Source organism: Macaca fascicularis, chromosome 5, assembly GCF_037993035.2.
Source record: "Macaca fascicularis isolate 582-1 chromosome 5, T2T-MFA8v1.1".
Lineage (NCBI taxonomy): Eukaryota > Metazoa > Chordata > Mammalia > Primates > Cercopithecidae > Macaca > Macaca fascicularis.
The window spans coordinates 105,481,012-105,501,736 of record NC_088379.1 but is presented as its reverse complement, the minus strand read 5'-3'; the positions used below and the strand labels follow the sequence as shown (position 1 = coordinate 105,501,736).

General features: G+C 39.3%; 1 protein-coding gene across 2 annotated transcripts in view; it reads right to left on the bottom strand.

Annotated features, from left to right (window-relative positions):
* DAPP1 (dual adaptor of phosphotyrosine and 3-phosphoinositides 1) overlaps positions 1 to 20,725 on the bottom strand; it is a 59,067-nt gene that overhangs the window by 13,786 nt on the left and 24,556 nt on the right. For both annotated transcript variants that reach the window (XM_015450684.4, XM_005555532.5), the window contains exons 3-4: positions 19,583 to 19,716; positions 5,851 to 5,981 (exon numbers count right to left, since the gene is read on the bottom strand). In XM_015450684.4, coding sequence (XP_015306170.1) covers positions 5,851 to 5,981; positions 19,583 to 19,716 — 265 coding nt within the window. The remainder of the gene's footprint in view (positions 1 to 5,850; positions 5,982 to 19,582; positions 19,717 to 20,725) is intronic.

The window sequence follows — 20,725 nt, the reverse complement described above, 5'->3', positions numbered from 1 at the left end:
ATCATCCTGCTATTCAGAAAGTAAGAAAGTTCTTAAAGAATTTTGAGGCTAGGCCAGGCACAGAGGCTCACAACTATAATCCAGCACTTTGGGAGGCCGAAGCATAAGGATTGCTTGAGCCCAGCAGTTCGATACCAGCCTGGTTAAAAATGGTGAAACCTTGACTCTACAAAAAACAAAACAAAACAAAACAAAAACAAATATTAGCTAGGAGTGGTGGTGCACACCCGTAGTCCCTGCTACTCAGGTGGCTGAGGAGGGAGAGTCACCTGAACCCAGGAGGTCGAGGCTTCATGAGCCGTGATCACACCACTGTACTCCAGCCTGGGAGACAGAGTGCACAGCAACAAAAAAAAAAAAAAAAAAGGAATTTTGAGGTCGTATGAACACAGACACCATTGAAAGGGCTCTTTCCCCAACTGACCAAATCGGAGAAATTTTGAAGGATCAAAATAAATAATGATAGTTAGGATTATAACCATTTGATATAAAATGATTGAAAATTTTGAAGAATAAAAAGCTTTTCCTTACGGTAGAATGACAACCAATAAATGTAAAAAGGAATAAGAGAATCAGAGAGTCACCATTTGATAACAATCACAGTAATGATTAAAACAGCCAAGAAACATCAGTAAATGCTAAAATTGGCGAGTAAAAATTTAATAAGCAACAGAATATTCTTATAGTCTCAAACAACCTCTCCCCAAATATTTTTTAATAACAAAGGGAATATGGTGACTTTAGAGTGAAGAAACCTGGTGGACACCACTTAAGGAATCAAACACACCATAGTGGGACAGATTGCAATTGTGTTACGTCTGAGAGGATGCAGTGAGGAGCACAAACAAAGCATACTTTTGTGGTATTTGTACCCAACGTGAAAAAACCTATATCTAATCATGATTCAATATCATATAAACCAAAGTTGGGGAACAATTTACAAAATAACTGGCCTTTAAGTTTCAGATGTGTCAAAGTCACCAAATTAAGGAAAAACTGAGGATGTGTTCCAAAGTGAAAAATATTCCAGAGACAGGACAGATAAGTGCAACTTGTGCTTGAGAACTGGATCCTTTTACTCTGAAGGACCTTACTGAGAAAACTAGTGAAGCTTGAATGAGATCAGTGGATGAAACAGTGGCACGGCCTCAATGTTAATTTTCTAGTTTGAAAGGCTCTATGTGGTCATGTAGGCAAATGCCGTTATTTTTGGAAACACACACTGAATTATTCAGGGTGATAGGGCATCATGTAGGCAATTTACTCTCAAATGGCTTGGGGAAAACCAAGTTCTGTGTACTATTCTAGCAATTATTCTGTAACTTTGACATTATTTCAAATAAAAAAGCATGTAAAAACGTAATAACGGATTAACTGAATAAACTGATATACCCAAATAATGGGATATTATGGAATTTGTTTAATGGTGTTTTAGAAAACTAAGTAATTACATGAAAAAAATGCTAAATATATAGTTAATTAAACAAGAATATTACAACTCTACAATGAAGAGCTCATTATTTTATGTGTGTGTGTGTGTGTGTGTGTATACACAAAAGACTGGAAGGATAAACAACAAAATATTAAACCTGAGAAGAGTTTCAAAAACGAAATACTGGAAAAGGGCAATATGCAAGGAAAGTGTCCAAGAAGAGGAACTACAAAATGTGTCAAAGATTACAGAATAAAAAGAGAAAGATATTGCCAAAGCTAAGGAAACAGAATTTTTAGAAGGAGGGAGTTGTTAAAAATGTCAAATACCACAAAAGGGAAGCTAAGGAAACTAACATTTTAGATAGGACCTATTATGTCAGGAACTTGAACTATATTAATTTCGATCTCTACCAATCAACTAATTGGTATTTCACATTTAACATGTCCAAAATAGAGCTCTTCTTTCTCATCCCCTTAACCCACCCCTCCAGCAGAGTCGGTCTTCTCAGTAAATAGCAGGGCTTCTCTGCCATGACTCTGCTACTCTTTCTTTCATGTATCACATTCAATCCATGTGCAATAATCTTTTTTAAACAAGCTCAGAAGGTAAAGAATTTTTATGTTGTGCACAAAAAGTACTATTGAGATTTTTGGGCAAGATAATTCTTTACCACTCTTTGAAGAATAGTTGGCCTCTGATCACTGTTGGGAAACAATTCTCTACGGGTCTCTTGTGTTTCCAAATGTCTTATGGGCAAGGCATTAACAGCTCTTTGTTGCAGACTGATATTTAAAGCATGCTTATACAAGCAGCCTTGGAATATAGAAATATTTCCCTTCAGAGCAAAAGACATGTCTACTGATCATTAGAAAAGATTTGGGTTCCCAAGGCTCAGGATTCCTCTCCTGTAGGGCAACCCATTATGGATATCAACTGGCCCTTTCAATGTTGCCCTTTGGGAACTTCGACTCAGCACAGGGAACTAGCACAAATACTGATATCCTAGCTCTTGCTCTTCCTGTGAATAACAAACTATTTTTCATCTCTTACCTAGAAGTCTTGTGTCATCCATCAGCATCCATGAAACTGTAGCAGGCTAACTTGTTAGCTTGCAAGCAGGGTAAAGTCAGACTCTTCATGGCTCTTGACACTCACTCATGATAGTAGTGCTGCAAAGCATTGCACCAGCAGAAACACTCATATTTCTAAATGTTCAGCTGGGAGGTGCTGCTCTTTGAAAACTCCATTGCCTTATGTGATCTGACCCCTCATTACCTCAATAATCTCACCTTCTACAACTTTTCCTCTAGCTCACTTCATCCCATAATTCTGACCTTTCTAGCCTTTGAAACACCTCAATTTAGTTCCCACTCCAGGGCTTTGGTACCATTTCCTCTGCCTGCAGCACTCTTTCCACATCTTGACATGAATCACTCCTTCCCTTCAATGAAATCTCTTACTAATGGTTCTTCCTCACAGAGGCCTCCCCTGCTTCCCTCTTCTCCCCTTATCCTACTTTTTCTTTTCATGATGTATTACCATCTGGTATTAGATTACTGCATTGATTATTGTCTGTGATCTTCACTAGAATGTGAGCTCAGTGAGGGGAGGAGGACCGTTGTCAAAATCACTGCCAAACTCCCAGTGCTTAAAACAGTTGTGAGTGTATTGGAAAAACTTTTAAAAAAAAGTTTGTTTAATAAATGAATTAATTAAATTTAATACTATCATGGGAACTCAATGCTATGTTGTTTATGAGACATAAATAGCAATTTCCCCAAATGCAGTTACTAAAAGATGTTAAACAGTTTTACACAATCATCTGCATTTCTGGGCAGTGGGGCATCTTTCACTTTCACTTCAAACAAGAAGTTCTTTTAATTCTCTTCCTCCACTGCTAAACCTTGAGCCAGAACTACACCCCAAAAGGAAAATGCAGAAGTCTGAAAACCCTCAGGGCTCTCAGACTGGAGATGGAGGTGCAGCATCATGTAGCCATTTCGGGTAGCAAATGAAGGCTTAGAACTTGTGTTTGATAAGGGACAAGAGCATTCTGATCAGACCAGAACTCTTTCCCCAGTTATGCTGGTCCAGTCACCAATGATTTCTCAATAAGAAGTAATGAGAAACATTTCAGATCCTCTAGGAAACCTTTACAGGTTTTTTTGTCCATAGTGATGTACAATCAACTTCATAAGCTTGTCATTATACAGTGTGAGTTCAAGTCATTGTCAATCAATCACTCACCACTATTTTAAAAACTCCATTTTAAAAGAGGTGAATCCATCTGATAGCTGGAGTGAGCAAAGAAGGTAAGTAACAAGGTTTCCAGAATGTGCTTTAAAGAGGCTTATTTCTGCATAAGGATACTATATCTTCTGCTCACACCAATCTCACAAATTAGGTATTATCTGTATTTTATTGCTGATAAAGAACACACTTAGTAGGATATGGTTTGATTGACCTTGAGTGGAGACCTTTAGGGGAAGTGTAGCAGAAGAGAATGTGAAGTTAAACTAACAGTGCAAATGAAATAGATGTTGAAGTGACTGGTGACCTACATTAAGGGTAAGGATGGGTAAAGAGGAAATTATGAAGGGACTTGTCAACTGGAAAACAAGAATTGGTTGCAGAGTAGATCTTGATTTGTTCTTTGCTCTTTTCTGCCTTTGGACTATTTATTGTCTTGTGCTCCTAAATTTCTCAAGTTCTGAGTTATGATGCCTTTTCCCCCACTTCTAACAAAGCCAAAATAACTTTCTCAGTCAATTTTCAGGATTTTTATTTCTGAGGAGATGTAGCACTGCAATGAAAATGTAAGATGTGCCATGAGCCAGACTAGGCTGTAAAGCTGCAAGGACAAGCAATGATTCATGTCCTTAGATGTTTCTGGCTGGTGGGGAGGGCAGAGAGATGTGAAGGTAATTAGCCCACAGCATGGTAATTTTAGAATAAAGGCAAACAGAGGGTGCTCTGGAGCACAGAAGAGGAGCGTTGTAAAAGAAGCTAGACGGGGTGAAGAAAGCCTTCCTGGAAGATACTGATCCCTGATAGCAGTCTTGAGGGATGAGTAGATAGCAATGGTGTTGGCAGCATTTCAGATGCAGGGACAGGAGAGAGACAGGTTTCACAGTGCGAGTGTGGGAGTAGCATGAGATGAAGACAGAGAGCCAAGCAGGGTCCAGGTGGGCCATGAAGACAAACAACACCACCAAAGGATATAAAGCAGAGGTCACGTGGCAAGGCTTCTTTTTAGGAAAGATCTCTCTGGTCAAGGGTAGAGAAAAGTACTGCAGATATAGAAAGTCACACTTATTTTAATGTAATTTGTAGCCGAATGTCTTCAAGTGATTATTTTTCAAGTGTCATGATTACTATCCAGAATTAGTTCTTGATATTTATTTGGGTATTATCTTCTTCATCATCTGCCCAAATCGAGGTTTCTAATACCAGTAGTATTCAGCAAACAAGGAAGAGACAACAAATAGAAGAGCCTTCAGAATAATGAAGGGAAAGGGGTGTTGGAGAGGAATCTCTGCAGAGTCACAGTTCACAAAACAAATGTAAACAGACTCTTGGACAAACAATGAGTGCCCCAGTTGCACTGAAACTGAACAATGGCTCACGTTGCAAAGAAGCACAAGTGTTTTCTGTCTGTAAACCTTAGTCAGTAAAGGAAAAAAGCTAGACAAAATAATACACTGAGTTTTTATAGTAAAGGTGGAGAATATTTGTCTTCCATAGGTAGTTGAAATATTAAAAATATATATTTTCTTAATATAAGAAAATTGTAGAAGAAAACAGTTTAGTAAACTATGTGAATGCAAACTTCTCTTTCCCATTCTACTATGAAGTGGTTTGATTAACTAAGGACAGAGATTTAAGTTCCATTTTCTAAGTATTTAAAATCCTATTACTATTGTATTGCTTTCATTTGTTCGTTTTGAGACAAGGTATCACTCTGTAACCCAGACTGGAGTGCGGTGGCGCAATCACAGCTCTCTGCAGCCTCAGCCTCCTTGACTCAAGTAATCCTTCCACCTTAGCCTCCTGAGTAGCTGGGACTACAGGTTCATGCCACCATGCCCAGTTAATATTTTTAAAAGTTTGTTGTAGAGATGTTTATGTTGCTCAGGCTGGTCTCCAACACCTGGGCTGAAGCAATTCTCTTACCTCAGCCTCTCAAAGTGTTGGGTTTATAGGCATGAACCACCATGTCCAGCTGCATTGTAATTTTTATGATCTACCCAGGACCAGATGATCTGAGTCATAGGCTTCAAATCTTACATTCCTTTCCAAGTTTTATATTCCAAGCTAGAATTTTTATGTGAACAAATACACTCTTATTAACTTTTATTGAACTCGATTGATTTTAGACAGTGAGAGAGCTTGTGGTGACATTGAAGGTCACTTACAGAAGGTGCTGTGGGCACAAGGTCATTTTCTGTTCTTCCTGTCTGCATTGCTGTGTGAACCCGAACAGACTCATAAATGGAGGGTTCTTCCACTTTTCTTGGGTAGGGATGTTTTAGAACCATCAGAGTGCCTGAATGAAGACAAAAAGTATATAATCGAACAGTGTTCTCAGAAGGAAGGTCCAAACGCTAATTGGATAACTGTGGCTCGATTGGAAAGTCTTTTATTTTCTTCATGTATTCCCTCACTCATTTTCTCAACATTATCAAACATCAATTAGGTGTCAGGCACTTAAGCTGGACACTGAGATATAAAGCTTGATGGAGATGCTCCTTGGCCTCCTGGTGCTCAGAACTGGTAACAGATATGGTCGTTTAAATGAACAGGGTGATGAGACCAATGGCAGCCATGTGAGTGAAGCATGATGATGGTCCCCAGACTGCCTGAAGAACCTTTCCATGAAAGGATTCAGGACAGCTTTCATAAAGGAGGTGACGTTTGACTTAGATCTTAAGTAGTAACTGGAAGTTTCCCAGGAAGGCTTTATGAAAGCCATGAAAACAAGACTAAACAAATGCACTGGGATAGAGGAAGATCTATTCTATTGCCCTTATTTTTGCCAGTTTCAGAATAAACTTGTAACAAATTAGTGGATTTCAAAAAAGTGAGCATTCTCCCTACTCTCTGATACTACCCAATTAATGAGAGTAACCAAGCAAAGTCTTCGCATTACTAAGTGAACATGACCTGAACAAGCTGGTGCTCACAAGTGATTGCCTCCCCTTCCACCTGGAGGGGGAGCCTTCAGGCAGAAAAAGGGCTCAGCCCAGGGGGCCAGGAATAGGGGGCTGGGGAACTTTGTTCCAAGGGCTCAGAGCAGTTCTGAGTCTATGCTTCTGACATTTCCTTCTTGAAATCCTTCCCTCAATCAATCAGTCAATCAGAAACTAACTACAAAAAGAGGCAACTTAAGGGGATTTTTTTTTTCTTCCTTGCTATGGTTTCTTGCTTTTAATTTTACTAGGGTCTTTTCTACAGCAGTCCTAAGATTGTACCAGAGATGGAAGAGATGTAAAGAATTCAGCAATTCATTCAACGAATATTTACAGAGCTTTGCACTGTGCCAGGCACTTGTCTAGGTACTGGGAATACAACAGCAAACAAAGGAGTTTAAATGCTCTTATGGAGCTTATGTTCTAGGTAGAGGAGACAGAAAAAAATTTAAAAAAATATTTTATGTGTGAGAAGTGCTATGGAAAAAATGAATAGGGCATGGTAAAGGGATAGAGAATAAAAAAGGTGGGGTTGGGAGAGGGTGACATTTTCCAAGAGTCATAAGGAAGGGCGTCTGAAAATATTTGAAAGATTCTGGAAAGTAGAGAACCTGAATTAGAGTAAGAGAAAGAAAATGAAAAATATCTCCTCTGTGGTTAAAAAACACCCTAATGTTAATGATAAATCTACACAAAACAGGCCGGGCACAGTGGCTCAGGCCTGTAATCCCAGCACCTTGGAAGACAAAGGCGGGTGTATCACGAGGTCAGGAGATCGAGAGCATCCTAGCTAATGTAGTGAAACCCTCTCTCTACTAAAATACAAAATAAAGAAAGAAAGAAAGAAAGAAAGAAAGAAAGAAAGAAAGAAAGAAAGAAAGAAAGAAAGAAAGAAAGAAAGAAAGAAAGAAAGAAAGAAAGAGTTGGGCGTGGTGGCAGGCACCTGTAGTCTCAGCTACTCGGGAGGCTGAGGCAGGGAAACTGCTTGAACCTGGGAGGCGGGGGTTGCAGTGAGCCGAGATCACAGCACTACACTCCAGCCTGGGCGACAGAGAGACTCTGTCTCAAAAAAAAAAAGAAAAATCTACACAAAACAAAATCCTTCTGTGATACTTGAGTACATGCAATATCTAACTGCAAACACAGAACTGTGGCTTTTGACACTTGGGCCCAGATAAGGTGCTGCTGTAAAATGAAAAGCTGTTGAGAAAAGCCAGAAGAGGGTGTCTGATCTCGACCTCAGAGAAGAATGAAAGCCTCCGGCCCTTCCTCTTTCTGCCTCTCATTGGCATTGCAGCATGGGGATCACAATGAAAAATGGATTTCGCCATTATCAGAACGGTCCCATTCTTGTACAGTGTCTGTGCTCTCTTTTGTCGATGTGATCTTCCCATAAGAACAGAGCCAGTCATATGAAGAGAAGGGGTGGACTACAGTTTTACAGTCAGAATGAAAAAAGCAGTACCTATATCAAGAGTAGCCGCTGTGCAGACTCAGGGGCTCTGTGAACACAGTGCTCACATTGCAGATGCATGGTAAATTCAGCGCTGGCTCCTACCCCTAAGAAACACTCCCAGTGATGTGCCTCATAGTCACTCTGGACCCTTGGAAAGAGCACTGGATGCACAGGCAGAGGAACAGGGTTCAATTGTCACTACTGCCATTCAGTACCTATTGGCCTTGGACAACCATTACAAGCTTCTGCTCCTTTTCTGACTAGTGAGAATAACTATGCTTCTTTCAGAAGGCACCAAATAAATGTTGGTGGGAAAATTATAACATATTAGATATTATTATTCTTTGACAGAATATTTTTAAATCCTTAAATAAAATTTGAATGATCGCATCTTTGGGGACATGAATTTTGAAATCTTAAAAAAGACCTAGATGCAACATTCTACTAGGAATAAAAATGGTGGTAGTCAGTAATCACTACTTGTGATTACTAGAGTTAAATTGGTGCCTCTTAAACACTTTCACCCTGCAGAAGAGGAGAGGGGAATTGAAGCCTAGGGATCAAAGCAGCTCCCAAATTAGATACATTTTGAACTCATATGCTTTATCTTCAAAGTTGATGCTTAATTTTCATTCTACTTCATATATTTAATACTTAATATGAAAACAATGCTTTAAATGACACTCCAGAAAGATGTACTCACTTGATATGACCAGACACACACTTCACATAATAATACCTGTGTTAATTTTTTTTTTTTTTTTTTTTTTTTTTTTTGAGGTGGAATCTTGCTCTGTCACCCAGGCTGGAGTGCAGTGTCACGATCTCGGCTCACTGCAACCTCTGCCTCCTGGCTTCAAGCAATTCTCCTGCCTCTGCCTCCCGAGTAGCTGGTATTACAGGCATCTACCACCACACCTGGCTAATTTTTGTATTTTCAGTAGAGATGGGGTTTCGCCATGTTTTGGCCAGACTGGTCTCGAACTCCTGACCTCAGGTGATCCACCCACCTCGGCCTCCCAAAGTGTTGGGATTACAGGCGTGAGCCACCGTGCCTGGCCTAATTTTTTATTGCTATTGTAGCAAATTCCCACAAACATAATAGCTTAAAACAACTCAAATTTATCATCTTACAGTTCTGGAAGTCAGAAGTTTGAAATGGGTCTCACTAGTCTAAAACTGGCAAGGCTGCTTTCCTAGTGGAGGCTCTAGGGAGGATTCATTCCTTTGCATTTTCCAGCTTTGAAAGGTGCCCTCATGTCTTGACTTATGGCCATATTCCTCTGTCTTCAAAATCAGTAACAGCCAGTCAGATCCTTCTCCTGCTGCCATCTTTCTGGTTCTCCCTCTTCTGGCTCCCTACTACTTATAAGGACCCTGTCAATTACAATGGTCTCACTTAGACAATCTAGGATAATCTCCCCACCCCAAAGTTATCTGATCAGCTGCTTTTATACCATCTGCAAACTTAATTCCCTCTTGCCATGTAACAATATATTACAGGTCCAGGGAGACATGTGCACATCTTTGTGGGGGCATTATTCTGCTACCACAGTATCAGTCCCTGTAGGAGAAATGGCTGCCGGGGCCAGTTGTGCTGCAGGGTAAGGATCTCTGGGCTGGGCTACTGCCTGAGCCTGCAGTGCTGTTACCTCTTGGTATTAGAGAGCCACTGCCTTTCCAATGTGTGCATTTTCAACCTCTGTGAGCCTCTTCAGCCCACATATGGGTCAAATTTATCTTTGTATCCATACCACCTGATACAGTTTCTGACATAATGAAGGCAGATGAGTAAATGAATTAATGAATGAACGTTACAGTAATGCAGACTTGAGCCAGGAAAGAGCCTAGGATGAACCAGCCTCCCAGGTCCACAATTCTCCAGACCTAGGGCAAGAAAGGACAACAATCGCAGGCACAGCTCTTCAAATCTCTAGTGGAGGAACCCAAATTCTATTTTGAAAATCTCCTCTAAAGTTTAATTCAACAAGAGTAAAACAAAGGAAAATGGTATTGAGTCAACCAGGAGAGTAGATCTGACTGTAGATTGATTTTAACTAGTAACCCCACAAATGAGGCTAAACTAAATTGTGAGATGAAGAAGATGACAATGTACTTATAAAATAGCAACTTATATGGATACAAATCTGGTGTCCTAAAAGACAGTTCTCCTTAGCTGACTATTCTTGCCCAAGGAAAAGCCAATATACAGACTTCTTGGCATGGCTGTGAGGCTTAATGATTTCCCCTTCTGCAGAGATTATACCTCCCAGTGTACAGAGATAGATTCCCTACAACCATGTAATACCCCCAGACCTGGCCCTGCCTTCGAACACCTGATCTGGTCACACTAACTGGATTCAATTCTTGGGTATCCACTTAATTACTTCTCTAGAGAGAAGGTCCACCAACTTCAGTTTCTGAACTACACGAAGTAGACTATTGTTTCCTGCCTTTGACATGAAACCTGATTTCAGAAAGACTGGGTGGAGGTACACTTCTGAGACGATCACAGCTGAATTAAGACTGACATATCAATTGACTGAAAGCCTCAGAGTTGCCATGATTACTAAGCAGATTCCTTGTTGTCTCTTGGTTGTTCAACTTGCCCTTAAATTCTGGGAGGGTATATTGTTAATATTCTTTTCAAAAATTCTGCTTCTGGGCCAGGCACAGTGGCTCACGCCTGTAATCCCAGCACTTTGGGAGGCCAAGGCGGGCGGATCACAAGTTCAGGAGATCGAGACCATCCTGACTAACATGGTGAAACCCCGTCTTTACTAAAAAAGAAAATATAAAAAATTAGTCGGGCGTGGAGGCACACATCTGTAGTCCCAGCTACTCGGGAGGCTGAGGCAGGAGAATTGCTTGAACCTGGAAGGCAGAGGTTGCAGTGAGCCAAAATCATGCCACTGCACTCCAGCCTGGGCGACAGAGTGAGACTCTATCACAAAAAGAAAAAAAATTCTGCTCCTGTTCTCCTGTTCTTGTACCCTACTCACTTAAAAACAAAATCAAAAACAAGACAAAAGACAAAAAAAAAAAAAAAAAAACCAGCTAGCCAGAGTTGATTTCTGTCATTTCCAATCAAAAGAAACTTAGCCGGGTGCGATGGCTCATGCCTGTAATCCCAGCACTTTCGGAGGACGAGGGAGGCGGATCACGAGGTCAGGAGATCAAGACCATCCCGGCCAACATGATGAAACCCCATCTCTACTACAAATACAAAAATTAGCTGGACAATGGTGGCGCGTGCCTGTATCCCAGCTACTTGGGAGGCTGAGGCAGGAGAATCGCTTGAACCAGGGAGTCAGAGGTTGCAGTGAGCCGAGATGGCACCACTGCACTGCAGCGTGGCAACAGAGTGAGACTCTGTCTCAAAACAAACAAACAAACTTAACTACTACAAACAAACTACAAACAAACAAACTTAACTACTGTGGCTACCACAGACTCTTAATACTCTGCATCCAAGGTCCAAGATAGTGTCTCAGCTTGGGATGAAAGGGACTCTGATTTACTGAGATTCAGACCAAATGAACTCCAGGACTCAACTGGGAGATTTAGAAAAAGGCAACAGGAGGCAGGGGTAGCAGAGCAAGAAGAGGGAGGAAGACCAGTAACCACAGGCCTTGGAAACTTGGCTGTAAGTTTCACTTCAGTTTCTGAACTACGTAAAGGTGACTATTTTTTCCTGCCTTTGACATGAAACCTGGTTTCAGCCATGCTTAGTGGAGGTACATTTTTGAGATGATCAGAGCTGGACCGCAGCAGGCATTTCCGTTTACTTTGACTGAATGGTAACTCTGTGTAAGAGTTACATACATAACTATATGCAATAATATGAAATTACATTGAAGGACCCTTTATCTTGTATTCCAGCAGAAATTCAGAAAGAGAGTAAAAACAGTCTCAATTCTTAGGCATTGGTTTGGTATCTGAAATAGAGTGTAGCACAGGGCACACAAAACTCTTAAAGAAAGACTTTTGTTTAGAGTATTTATTTTATGCAAGGAGGTCAGTGCTTATTCATCAGGTACCCCAGCTATCCTGTAAGGTGTTTGAAGGCAAGAATAATATCTGATTTATCTTTCTATATTATCAGTGGCTCACAGTGCCATTTCACTCAAAACACTTTGTTGAATTAAATTAAAATCAGATCATGTCCATTCATGTTTCATTACTGCCCTCAGGTTCAGAAAACAAGCTCTGAAACGGGCATAATGAGTTCCTCTCTCCTCTCCTTCCAATAAGAAGTAGATTTCTTGGGGTTGGCAGGAGAGAATAGGGTTATTCAAGATCTTTTTCCTTCCTTCTTTGCCACCTGCTTTGCAAATGGACTTTAAGCCATGTTCATTTACATGTGAAGCGGCTTTAATATTTAATTTCCACTCTAATAGGGTGAAGTGCATTGAACTAGGAGAGGCATAGCAGTTAGTCAGTGTAGGAGAAAATTCTGTTCAAATATCCAAGTCAAGTCACTCTTTCTGGAGTGCTCACTTGATTCTACCACTTATGTAAGTCCACTATGGAACTGGATTAAAGTTTGAAGAGAACATCACAAATATTTGACAAATGCAAATTCAATTGTCCCTAAACTAACTCTTCATGATTTATCAAAGAACGTACAGCTTTTGCATAGAATCTGATGGAATTAAAAACCATAAAAGGGTTTTATTAAATATAAATAATAATTATTAAATACTTATACTATGCTAAGAATCATTCCAAATATCCTATGTGCCTAATTTCACTCAATCTTCACAATAAGTCATAAAAGTATGAGCTACGACCACCAAATCAGTTTCGTAAGATGATGAAACTGAAGCTCAGAGAGATTATATAACTTGCCTGAGGAGACACGCAGAGCCGGCAAATGGCAGAGGCTGGAGTTGAAACTTAGAATTCGTGTGTTTACTCATTATACCATAATTATTCTCAGGCTCAATGTAGTCACCATGGAAACCTCTAGGGCATGTGAACTACTGTGCTCTCTTGTGGGCAAGAGTTGACACGTATAAATCAAAGTTTGAAGAAATGGGTTCTTTAGGAGGCAGCTTGAGGAAAGGAGATGTGAGTTTTTGCTTCCCCATTTCTAACCAGGCCTCAGTTTCTTCATTTATAAAGGAAAAATGCAAAAGTCCCTGAGCTTCCTTTCAACTCTAACATCCTGTAAATCTAGTTAAGCAGACAGGCCCAAATAAGGGGAAAAAAACATCGAGAAGCTTAGTTACCAAATGCTTGTACTGCTTCCTGTAAATGTACAATATTCATTTGAAATACTTTGTTCCTGCTGTCATTTGATCTTACCTCTCGTTTTCCCTTTCTTTCAGTTTCTCATTCAAACTTTAACTTTTATTTTACCTTGTTATACTTAGATAGGCTGTTTGATATCCTTGCCGGAGAGACATGACTAAGATGAACCTGAATATTTGGGGGGATATTTTCTTGTCAGCCTTTTTATGTTTTAAAATTTCCTCTAGTATAATTTCTGAAATAGCAATTAGCGTAAATAAAATGGGAATAACAATAAATACAAAGGCAGAGGTTAAAGTTGATTCACACTCTTTAGAACAATAGGTTGACTTCATGTACCAAACACATTATTATAGACTTTAAAGAAGAGATAAAGAAGAAACTGAGGGATAGGGCTAAGACACGTGTTATAGCCCGACCATATCCTACAATCATTCTATTATATTATTGTGGCAAGACTTCTTCTAAATTCATTTAAGGCCACGCTGTGCCATGGCAGCAATGTATTGCAGTGCCACTGTGGGACGAGTTTCAAGAGATAGCAAGGTGCGTGGAAAGCATCTATGCTTCAGGACCAGGTTAGCCCAGATTCCAATATCAGCTCTGAATTCTTCTAAATCCATTTAAGGCCATGCTGTACCATGGCAACAATGTACTGCTACTGTGGGACCAGTTTCAGAAGATAGCAAGGTGCATGGAAAGCATCTATGCTTTAGAACCAGATTAGCCCAGATTCCAATCTCAGCCCTAATGTTTACCAGCAGTAAAAACTTGGGCAAGTAACTTATAACCTCTGAGTTTTCATTTCCTCATCTGCAAATAGACCGTTGTATGCATTATTGTGGGTGGTTGAGATGAAATAAGTTGATGTAGGTGAATGCCTGGAAACTAGCAAACACTAAAAATGTTGGCCTTAATTCCCTTCTCAGCTGCTTTTTCCTTTTTCAAACAAAACTCATCTATCAACTGAGAACATTTTGTATTTTTGGCAAACATAAACTAAAGAAGTTTGGCAAAATTCTAAGCTGTCACTAGTTGTTTTCTGAAGAATCACCCAGTTCTCAAATTAAAATTAATTTTAACCGCATTATTTTAAAATGCCACCTGGGTAGTGTCACAAAATTAAATAATAATAGCAGTAGCAGTCGTCAAAAGATTGGGAATCCCCATATCAAAACAAAAAGAGAAATGGAGAGTTGACATTTACAAAAAAAATAAGATGACATCTTTAACACTGAGAACCAATTATTATAAAGGATAAGCACAAACATAGAACCTAACTTGTATTATACTTTTGCATGCCAGTTAGGTGATTACAGTCACAACACAATATAATAAATTGTACATGGCAATTTCATGTTAAGAATTATTGAAATATAAACAAAAGGTAATGGTAAAAGTAATTTTTTTGTTCTAATCATATTTAGACATTTAAGCATAAAGATAAATGCCATCCACATTTTCAAGACTATATATATGAAACTTAGCTAATTATAAGAGGATATGACAAAATTAACAATAGACCAAACATATTTATACTAATAAAAAAGTTTCTCAAATTTTCAAATCTATTTGAGTTTAGTTTAGAGTTCGTGCACAGACATGAATATGTTTTATTTGATATCCTACTATTAAGACAGAAAAACTCCAACCTGCCTGCCCACTGAGGTGGAGCCTTAGGAAGTCCGTGCCCTTTGCAGCGGGGAGGAGCCTGGCCCTTCCTCTTCCTGTGAGGAACATAGAATTCAAACTGTTCGGCAGGCAGCGCTCTAGCAGGGACCCTGGCTAGGCCCTCTTTTCTTTCTTTTCATCCAATAAAACCCTGCTTCACTCACCCTTCAAACCATCTGCAAGCCTAAATTTTTGTGTCTGGGGGATGGAGAGGGACCCAATCTTTAGCTGAACTAAGGAAAAGTCCTGCAACACTATCACAAATGAAAGGCAAATTCTGAATTTAATCATCACTGAGCATACATGCAACACAAAACATCATTTCAAATTATGCTTTTATAAACTTTGAAAGTTAAAATTGTAACAAGTTTGCTAGTTTTGGTGTTGCCATAAAAAACTGCAATGCAGGCATTGGAAATGGGGCATCTGACATATTGTGGAAATGATTAGTATTTATTTTTTCAGGTCCTGGGACACAGTAGGAAGCAAAGCTGACAAAAATCCCTTTCTTCATGGAGTTTCCAGACTAGTGTGGAAAAAAAAGTATTTTTTTAAAAATAAGCGAATTATATACGTCAGAAGGTAAAAGGGCCATTGAGAAAAATAAAGCAAGAGAGTACATTGTATATCTCTATCATGTACTCAGGAAATTATTAGGTTTTGACAATTGGAAGTATCTTAAGAGTGTTTATGAGTATTGATAAAAATAAATTAGAGTGAACAGAAACTTTAATGGAGATTAGAGAGATGAAATAGAGATTATGACAAGGGAAAGGGAAATTATCATAACATACTCTTAAAGTTGGCAAGAGGCTTAGATGTTGCTTAGGAAATCCTTGCTTTTCAGATTAGCAAACAGAAATCCTAAAAGTGTAAAGAGTAGGGAATAGGAAAAAAAAGATATCTTAAAATAGCATTAATCCCCTTAGGTCAACACTTTTATCTATTTTGAGTGCAAAGATTTTCTTATGACCCAGAATCAAATATTCTGGGTTTCACTCTACTGAAGGCATTATATATAACTGCAAGGCAAAAGTGTAAAGTTTTGGTTATTTGGATATCATTTATGTTGCCCTCAAAGGTAATGCCACTTGTGCCAGTAGATAAATGTATTATAAGAAAGTCTCTCTTTAATAAACTTACCCTCTAGGCCCTGCAGGGTGAGGCTGGGCCTGCATGGGGTCTGACTGACAGGAGTGGCCTGAAATATCCAATTCTAGTCCTTCTCATTCTGGTAATCTGAAGTTGAGAGCCCTGGGAGGGGCTTGTCCATTGTGTGGACAAATGCTTTTCCTGGTGATGTTAATCAAACATAAACTATAAGAAGTATTCGTACTTCATCTAATGGTGAACATGAAATCATTAGCCTGAAGATCTGCTGATCACTGGGAGCCAATACTAGGAGCCCATGCTTAAAGGAACAAGAAGAAAAGGCCTATTTTTAGAAGGTGGCATCTCAGGTTCCATTCACCATTCTTTATAGTCTGCAATGCTGACTCTGTAACCTCGAGGACTTTCTGGGCTTACAAGTCATCATGACTTGAACACATTATCTTGTTTCCCAAGGCCTATTACTCCCAGAGGGGCAAGATTTGAACACTTATCTGTCATGGGTTTTGCCTGTTGTTCCTAGCCCTGATGGCTTTCCCTTCATCTGGCTGGGACAGATAAGAGGAATAAAGCTAGCGGACTCTAACTCAAGGGCAGGAAGCTAGCAAGTCAAGTGCATATCCATCAGCACCAGGGGCTGGAAGCAGGAATTCAAACAGCAGCAAATTCTTCATTGGGTAATGAGTAGAACAGAGGAGAGGCAGTGGAGAGGATAAAAATATTAGGTTCCTGAGTTATATTGTAATAAATAAAATGATAATTATAGTCAAGATAATAATATAGCAAGTTTGAGTTTTAGAGTAATTACTGTAGAAGTCTGGATTACAAATCCTTACAATCCCTAATGCATTAATCATAAGGCTTCTTTACTCAGAACATGTTAGTTACAAGGAAGCTTATCATTGTCCCAAATGCAATATCAAAACATCTTTATTTTGGAGCATCCTTAGGTGATCCTCTTGCCTAGTGATTGGATCAGTGCCAGAAAGGTTCAACCAGAAAACATTGCATTCACTTTGATCTTAAATGTTTTGAAATCTGCCAATAGGCAGAATATGTATCTTTTCCCTAACTTGGAGAGGGTCAGGAAGGAGCACAGGGAATGATCAAAGAAGTTGAAAATAGAGCCTAGGAGAAGCGTTTAAAAGAAGGGAGCTGTCTTTGGTTGGAGGAAAAAGAGAAAGCAGAAAAATGGCAACGCTAGTGGCTTCGAAGGCTACAAAGAGTTCTTACTTAGAGTTATCCATTTATTCATTTATTTATTTACCCAAAATGCCCTGCAATGGGCCAGGACCTGGCAGATATGAAAGACAAAAATTAGAGGTACACAAAACAAAGCCCTGGCTTTAAAAATCTCCTCTCCATTGCCTGTGACCAATAACTGAACAAAATCCAGTATAGAATTGGATGCAAGTAGGAAAGGAGACTGAAGTGAAGGGATTTGAGAAACTGAAATGCTTGCCAAGGCCAAGGTAGCAATGGAAATAAATATACCTCCACTGGCCATTTGTTCATGAGAACAACTGCTTGTTAAATGGTGAAGTAATTTTCAAGGTTGATTGGGAGAATATATACCAGAAGAAAGAAGGGAAAAAAGGTTATAGCTTCAGTTTGTAGTTTGGATTATTCTGTCTTAGGCTTGGTGTGGTCAGTATAAAGCAGAGCAACGATTTTCCAGTTTTCCACTGTGCACTTCATGTATACTAGACACTGTCTGAGTCACATCAGAGACTATCCATGCCATATAAATAGCAGAAAAGACAGAAGCCAATGATGCCCCCTCTTCCCACCACACTGAAGTTAACAGAAAGCCCACTGGCAAGTTTGCCAAGAAAACACATATGTTCAAACTCATGGTAACCGGTTGTGTTATTAAGTCTTCAGTTCCTCTTGTGCCACAGGTTCTTGGAATTTCCTAGTCTTTGATTAACTGAGATTTATCATTATTTAGGACAAAAGTGTTGTGATTCTATATCACAAATACAGGTATGACATTTACTTCTTTAAAATAATATAAATAAACAAGATATTCAATCTTAGATAATTCAAGTGCCAAGATAGACTGTTTTTTGTGTTTATTCTTTAAACACGAATTTTCTGCTTTAATTCTCTTACCATTCAAACAGGACAATTCAAACTTTTCCAGCCATAATTAAGTCTAGCTTAAAATCTTATTTAAAAAACTGTGACAATAGAAACAGAATTTTATAACTCAGGAGAGCACTTCCTAGTCAATATTTTCAATATTCAGCGATCCCTGTGAACATTTAAGTGGGAATTTTCACTTTTTAAAATGCTTAAAATTTACTTCTGTGGGTCTCACTCATGTGCAAACTGCCCATACGTGAAATTATGGGTAATCAAAACGTCATTTTTACCTTTCTTCTTTTTGTGTGTATTGTGTATGTTATTTTTAAATGGACAGCCCATTTTAAAGAAATGCTTTTCCATAATGGTTGAACTAGTTTACAATCCCACCAACAGTGTAAAAGTGTTCCTATTTCTCCACATCCTCTCCAGCACCTGTTGTTTCCTGACTTTTTAATGATTGCCATTCTAACGGGTGTGAGATGGTATCTCATTGTGGTTTTGATTTGCATTTCTCTGATGGCCAGTGATGATGAGCATTTTTTCATGTGTCTCTTGGCTGTATGAATGTCTTCTTTTGAGAAAACAGTATGGCGATTCCTCAAGGATCTAGAACTAGATGTACCATATGACCCAGCCATCCCATTACTGGGTATATACCCAAAGGATTATAAATTATGCAGCTATAAAGACACATGCACACGTATGTTTATTGCGGCACTATTCACAATAGCAAAGACTTGGAATCAACCCCAATGTCCATCAGTGACAGATTGGATTAAGAAAATGTGGCACATATACACCATGGAATACTATGCAGCCATAAAAAAGGATGAGTTTGTGTCCTTTGTAGGGACATGGATGCAGCTGGAAACCATCATTCTTAGCAAACTATCACAAGAACAGAAAACCAAACACCGCATGTTCTCACTCATAGGTGGGAACTGAACAATGAGATCACTTGGACTCAGGAAGGGGAACATCACACACCGGGGCCTATCATGGGGAGGGGGGAGTGGGGAGGGGGGAGGGATTGCATTGGGAGTTATACCTGATGTAAATGACGAGTTGATGGGTGCAGCACACCAACAAGGCACAAGTATACATATGTAACAAACCTGCACGTTATGCACATGTACCCTACAACTTAAAGTATAATAATAATAAATAAATTTAAAAAAAAAGAAATGCTTTTAATCAATCCATTAAGTAACACATTCTGAGAAAATATCTACTTTATACAAAGTACATTGTTTTCTCCTCAAGATAATGTTGAAATATAAATGACAACTATGACATTCTTCAACTGAAATCTGCCTTGTTTCTCCTCCATCCCGAAACAATATTTCATAGGTCAAATGTCTGCTCATAGCTTACCTGTCTCGCTTCCAATCAAAGGCTGATTTGCAAAATGCTTGACAAAATCCTTCAAAGATGAGAATTCATTAAAGCCAAATTTAAATGAATATCCAGTATATTCAACGTGAAAGTGTTTAACAGAATCTTTGGCCCTAAAAGGGAAAAATAAGTAATTAATGTTATTTAACAAATAAATACCTTGTTGAAGGGAAATATGATCTTAGATGTTAGCATCACTATTAACCCTTTCTAAGAGCTGAGAATTAGACAATCATTGAAACCACTGACAATTTTAAAGAGCATCACCAGTTTCTTTTGGCAGAGTGTGCTCTTTTCGAGTTTTATTTATTTATTTATTATTTTGAGACAGAGTCTTGCTCTGTCGCCCAGGCTGGAGTGCAGTGGCATGATCTCAGCTCACTGCAACCTCCGCCTCCTGGATTCAAGTGATTCTCTGGCCTCAGCCTCCTGAGTAGCTGGGATTAGAGGTGTCTGCCTTGATGTCCAGCTAATTTTTGCATATTTAGTAAAGACTGGGTTTTGCCATGTTGGCCCAGCTTGTCTTGAACTCCTGACCTCAGGTGATCCTCCCGCCTCGGCTTCCCAAAGAGCTGAGATTACAGGTGTTAGCCACCACGCCCTGCCTCAACTTTTTACTCTAATGGAAGACAAGAGACTGTTCTCCCTATCTACTCCTAGACTTACCAAAAGAGTCCTTGAACATTATGCTGCTAATGGGGCATGAGTTTAAGAAGGGCAGAGAATAGGAATGACAGAAATGACGTATGACACCCTCACCACACTCTCCTCCATCTTGGGCTTTTCTCCCTTGCTTGTCTGGGAGTCAATCAGAATTCAGCTCTGTCGCTTGATTAGTTATGTGAGCCCAGCTCTTTTCCTCCCATGCATGTTCCACTGCCTCCTGAATAAAATATCAAATTTCCTACGTTGTCATTTTCCACTTCATTTTTGAAATGAGCAGAGTATTAAATAATATATATATATATATATCTGCCTCTCCACTTTATTTGACCCCATTCTATCTTTCTAGCCTCACTTCCTGCTATTCCTCTCAGTGCAGCCCATGCTACAACGTTAGCATGCATCAGAATCATCTGACGGGCTTGTGAGAACCCAGCTTGCTGCCACCTCCACCTCCAC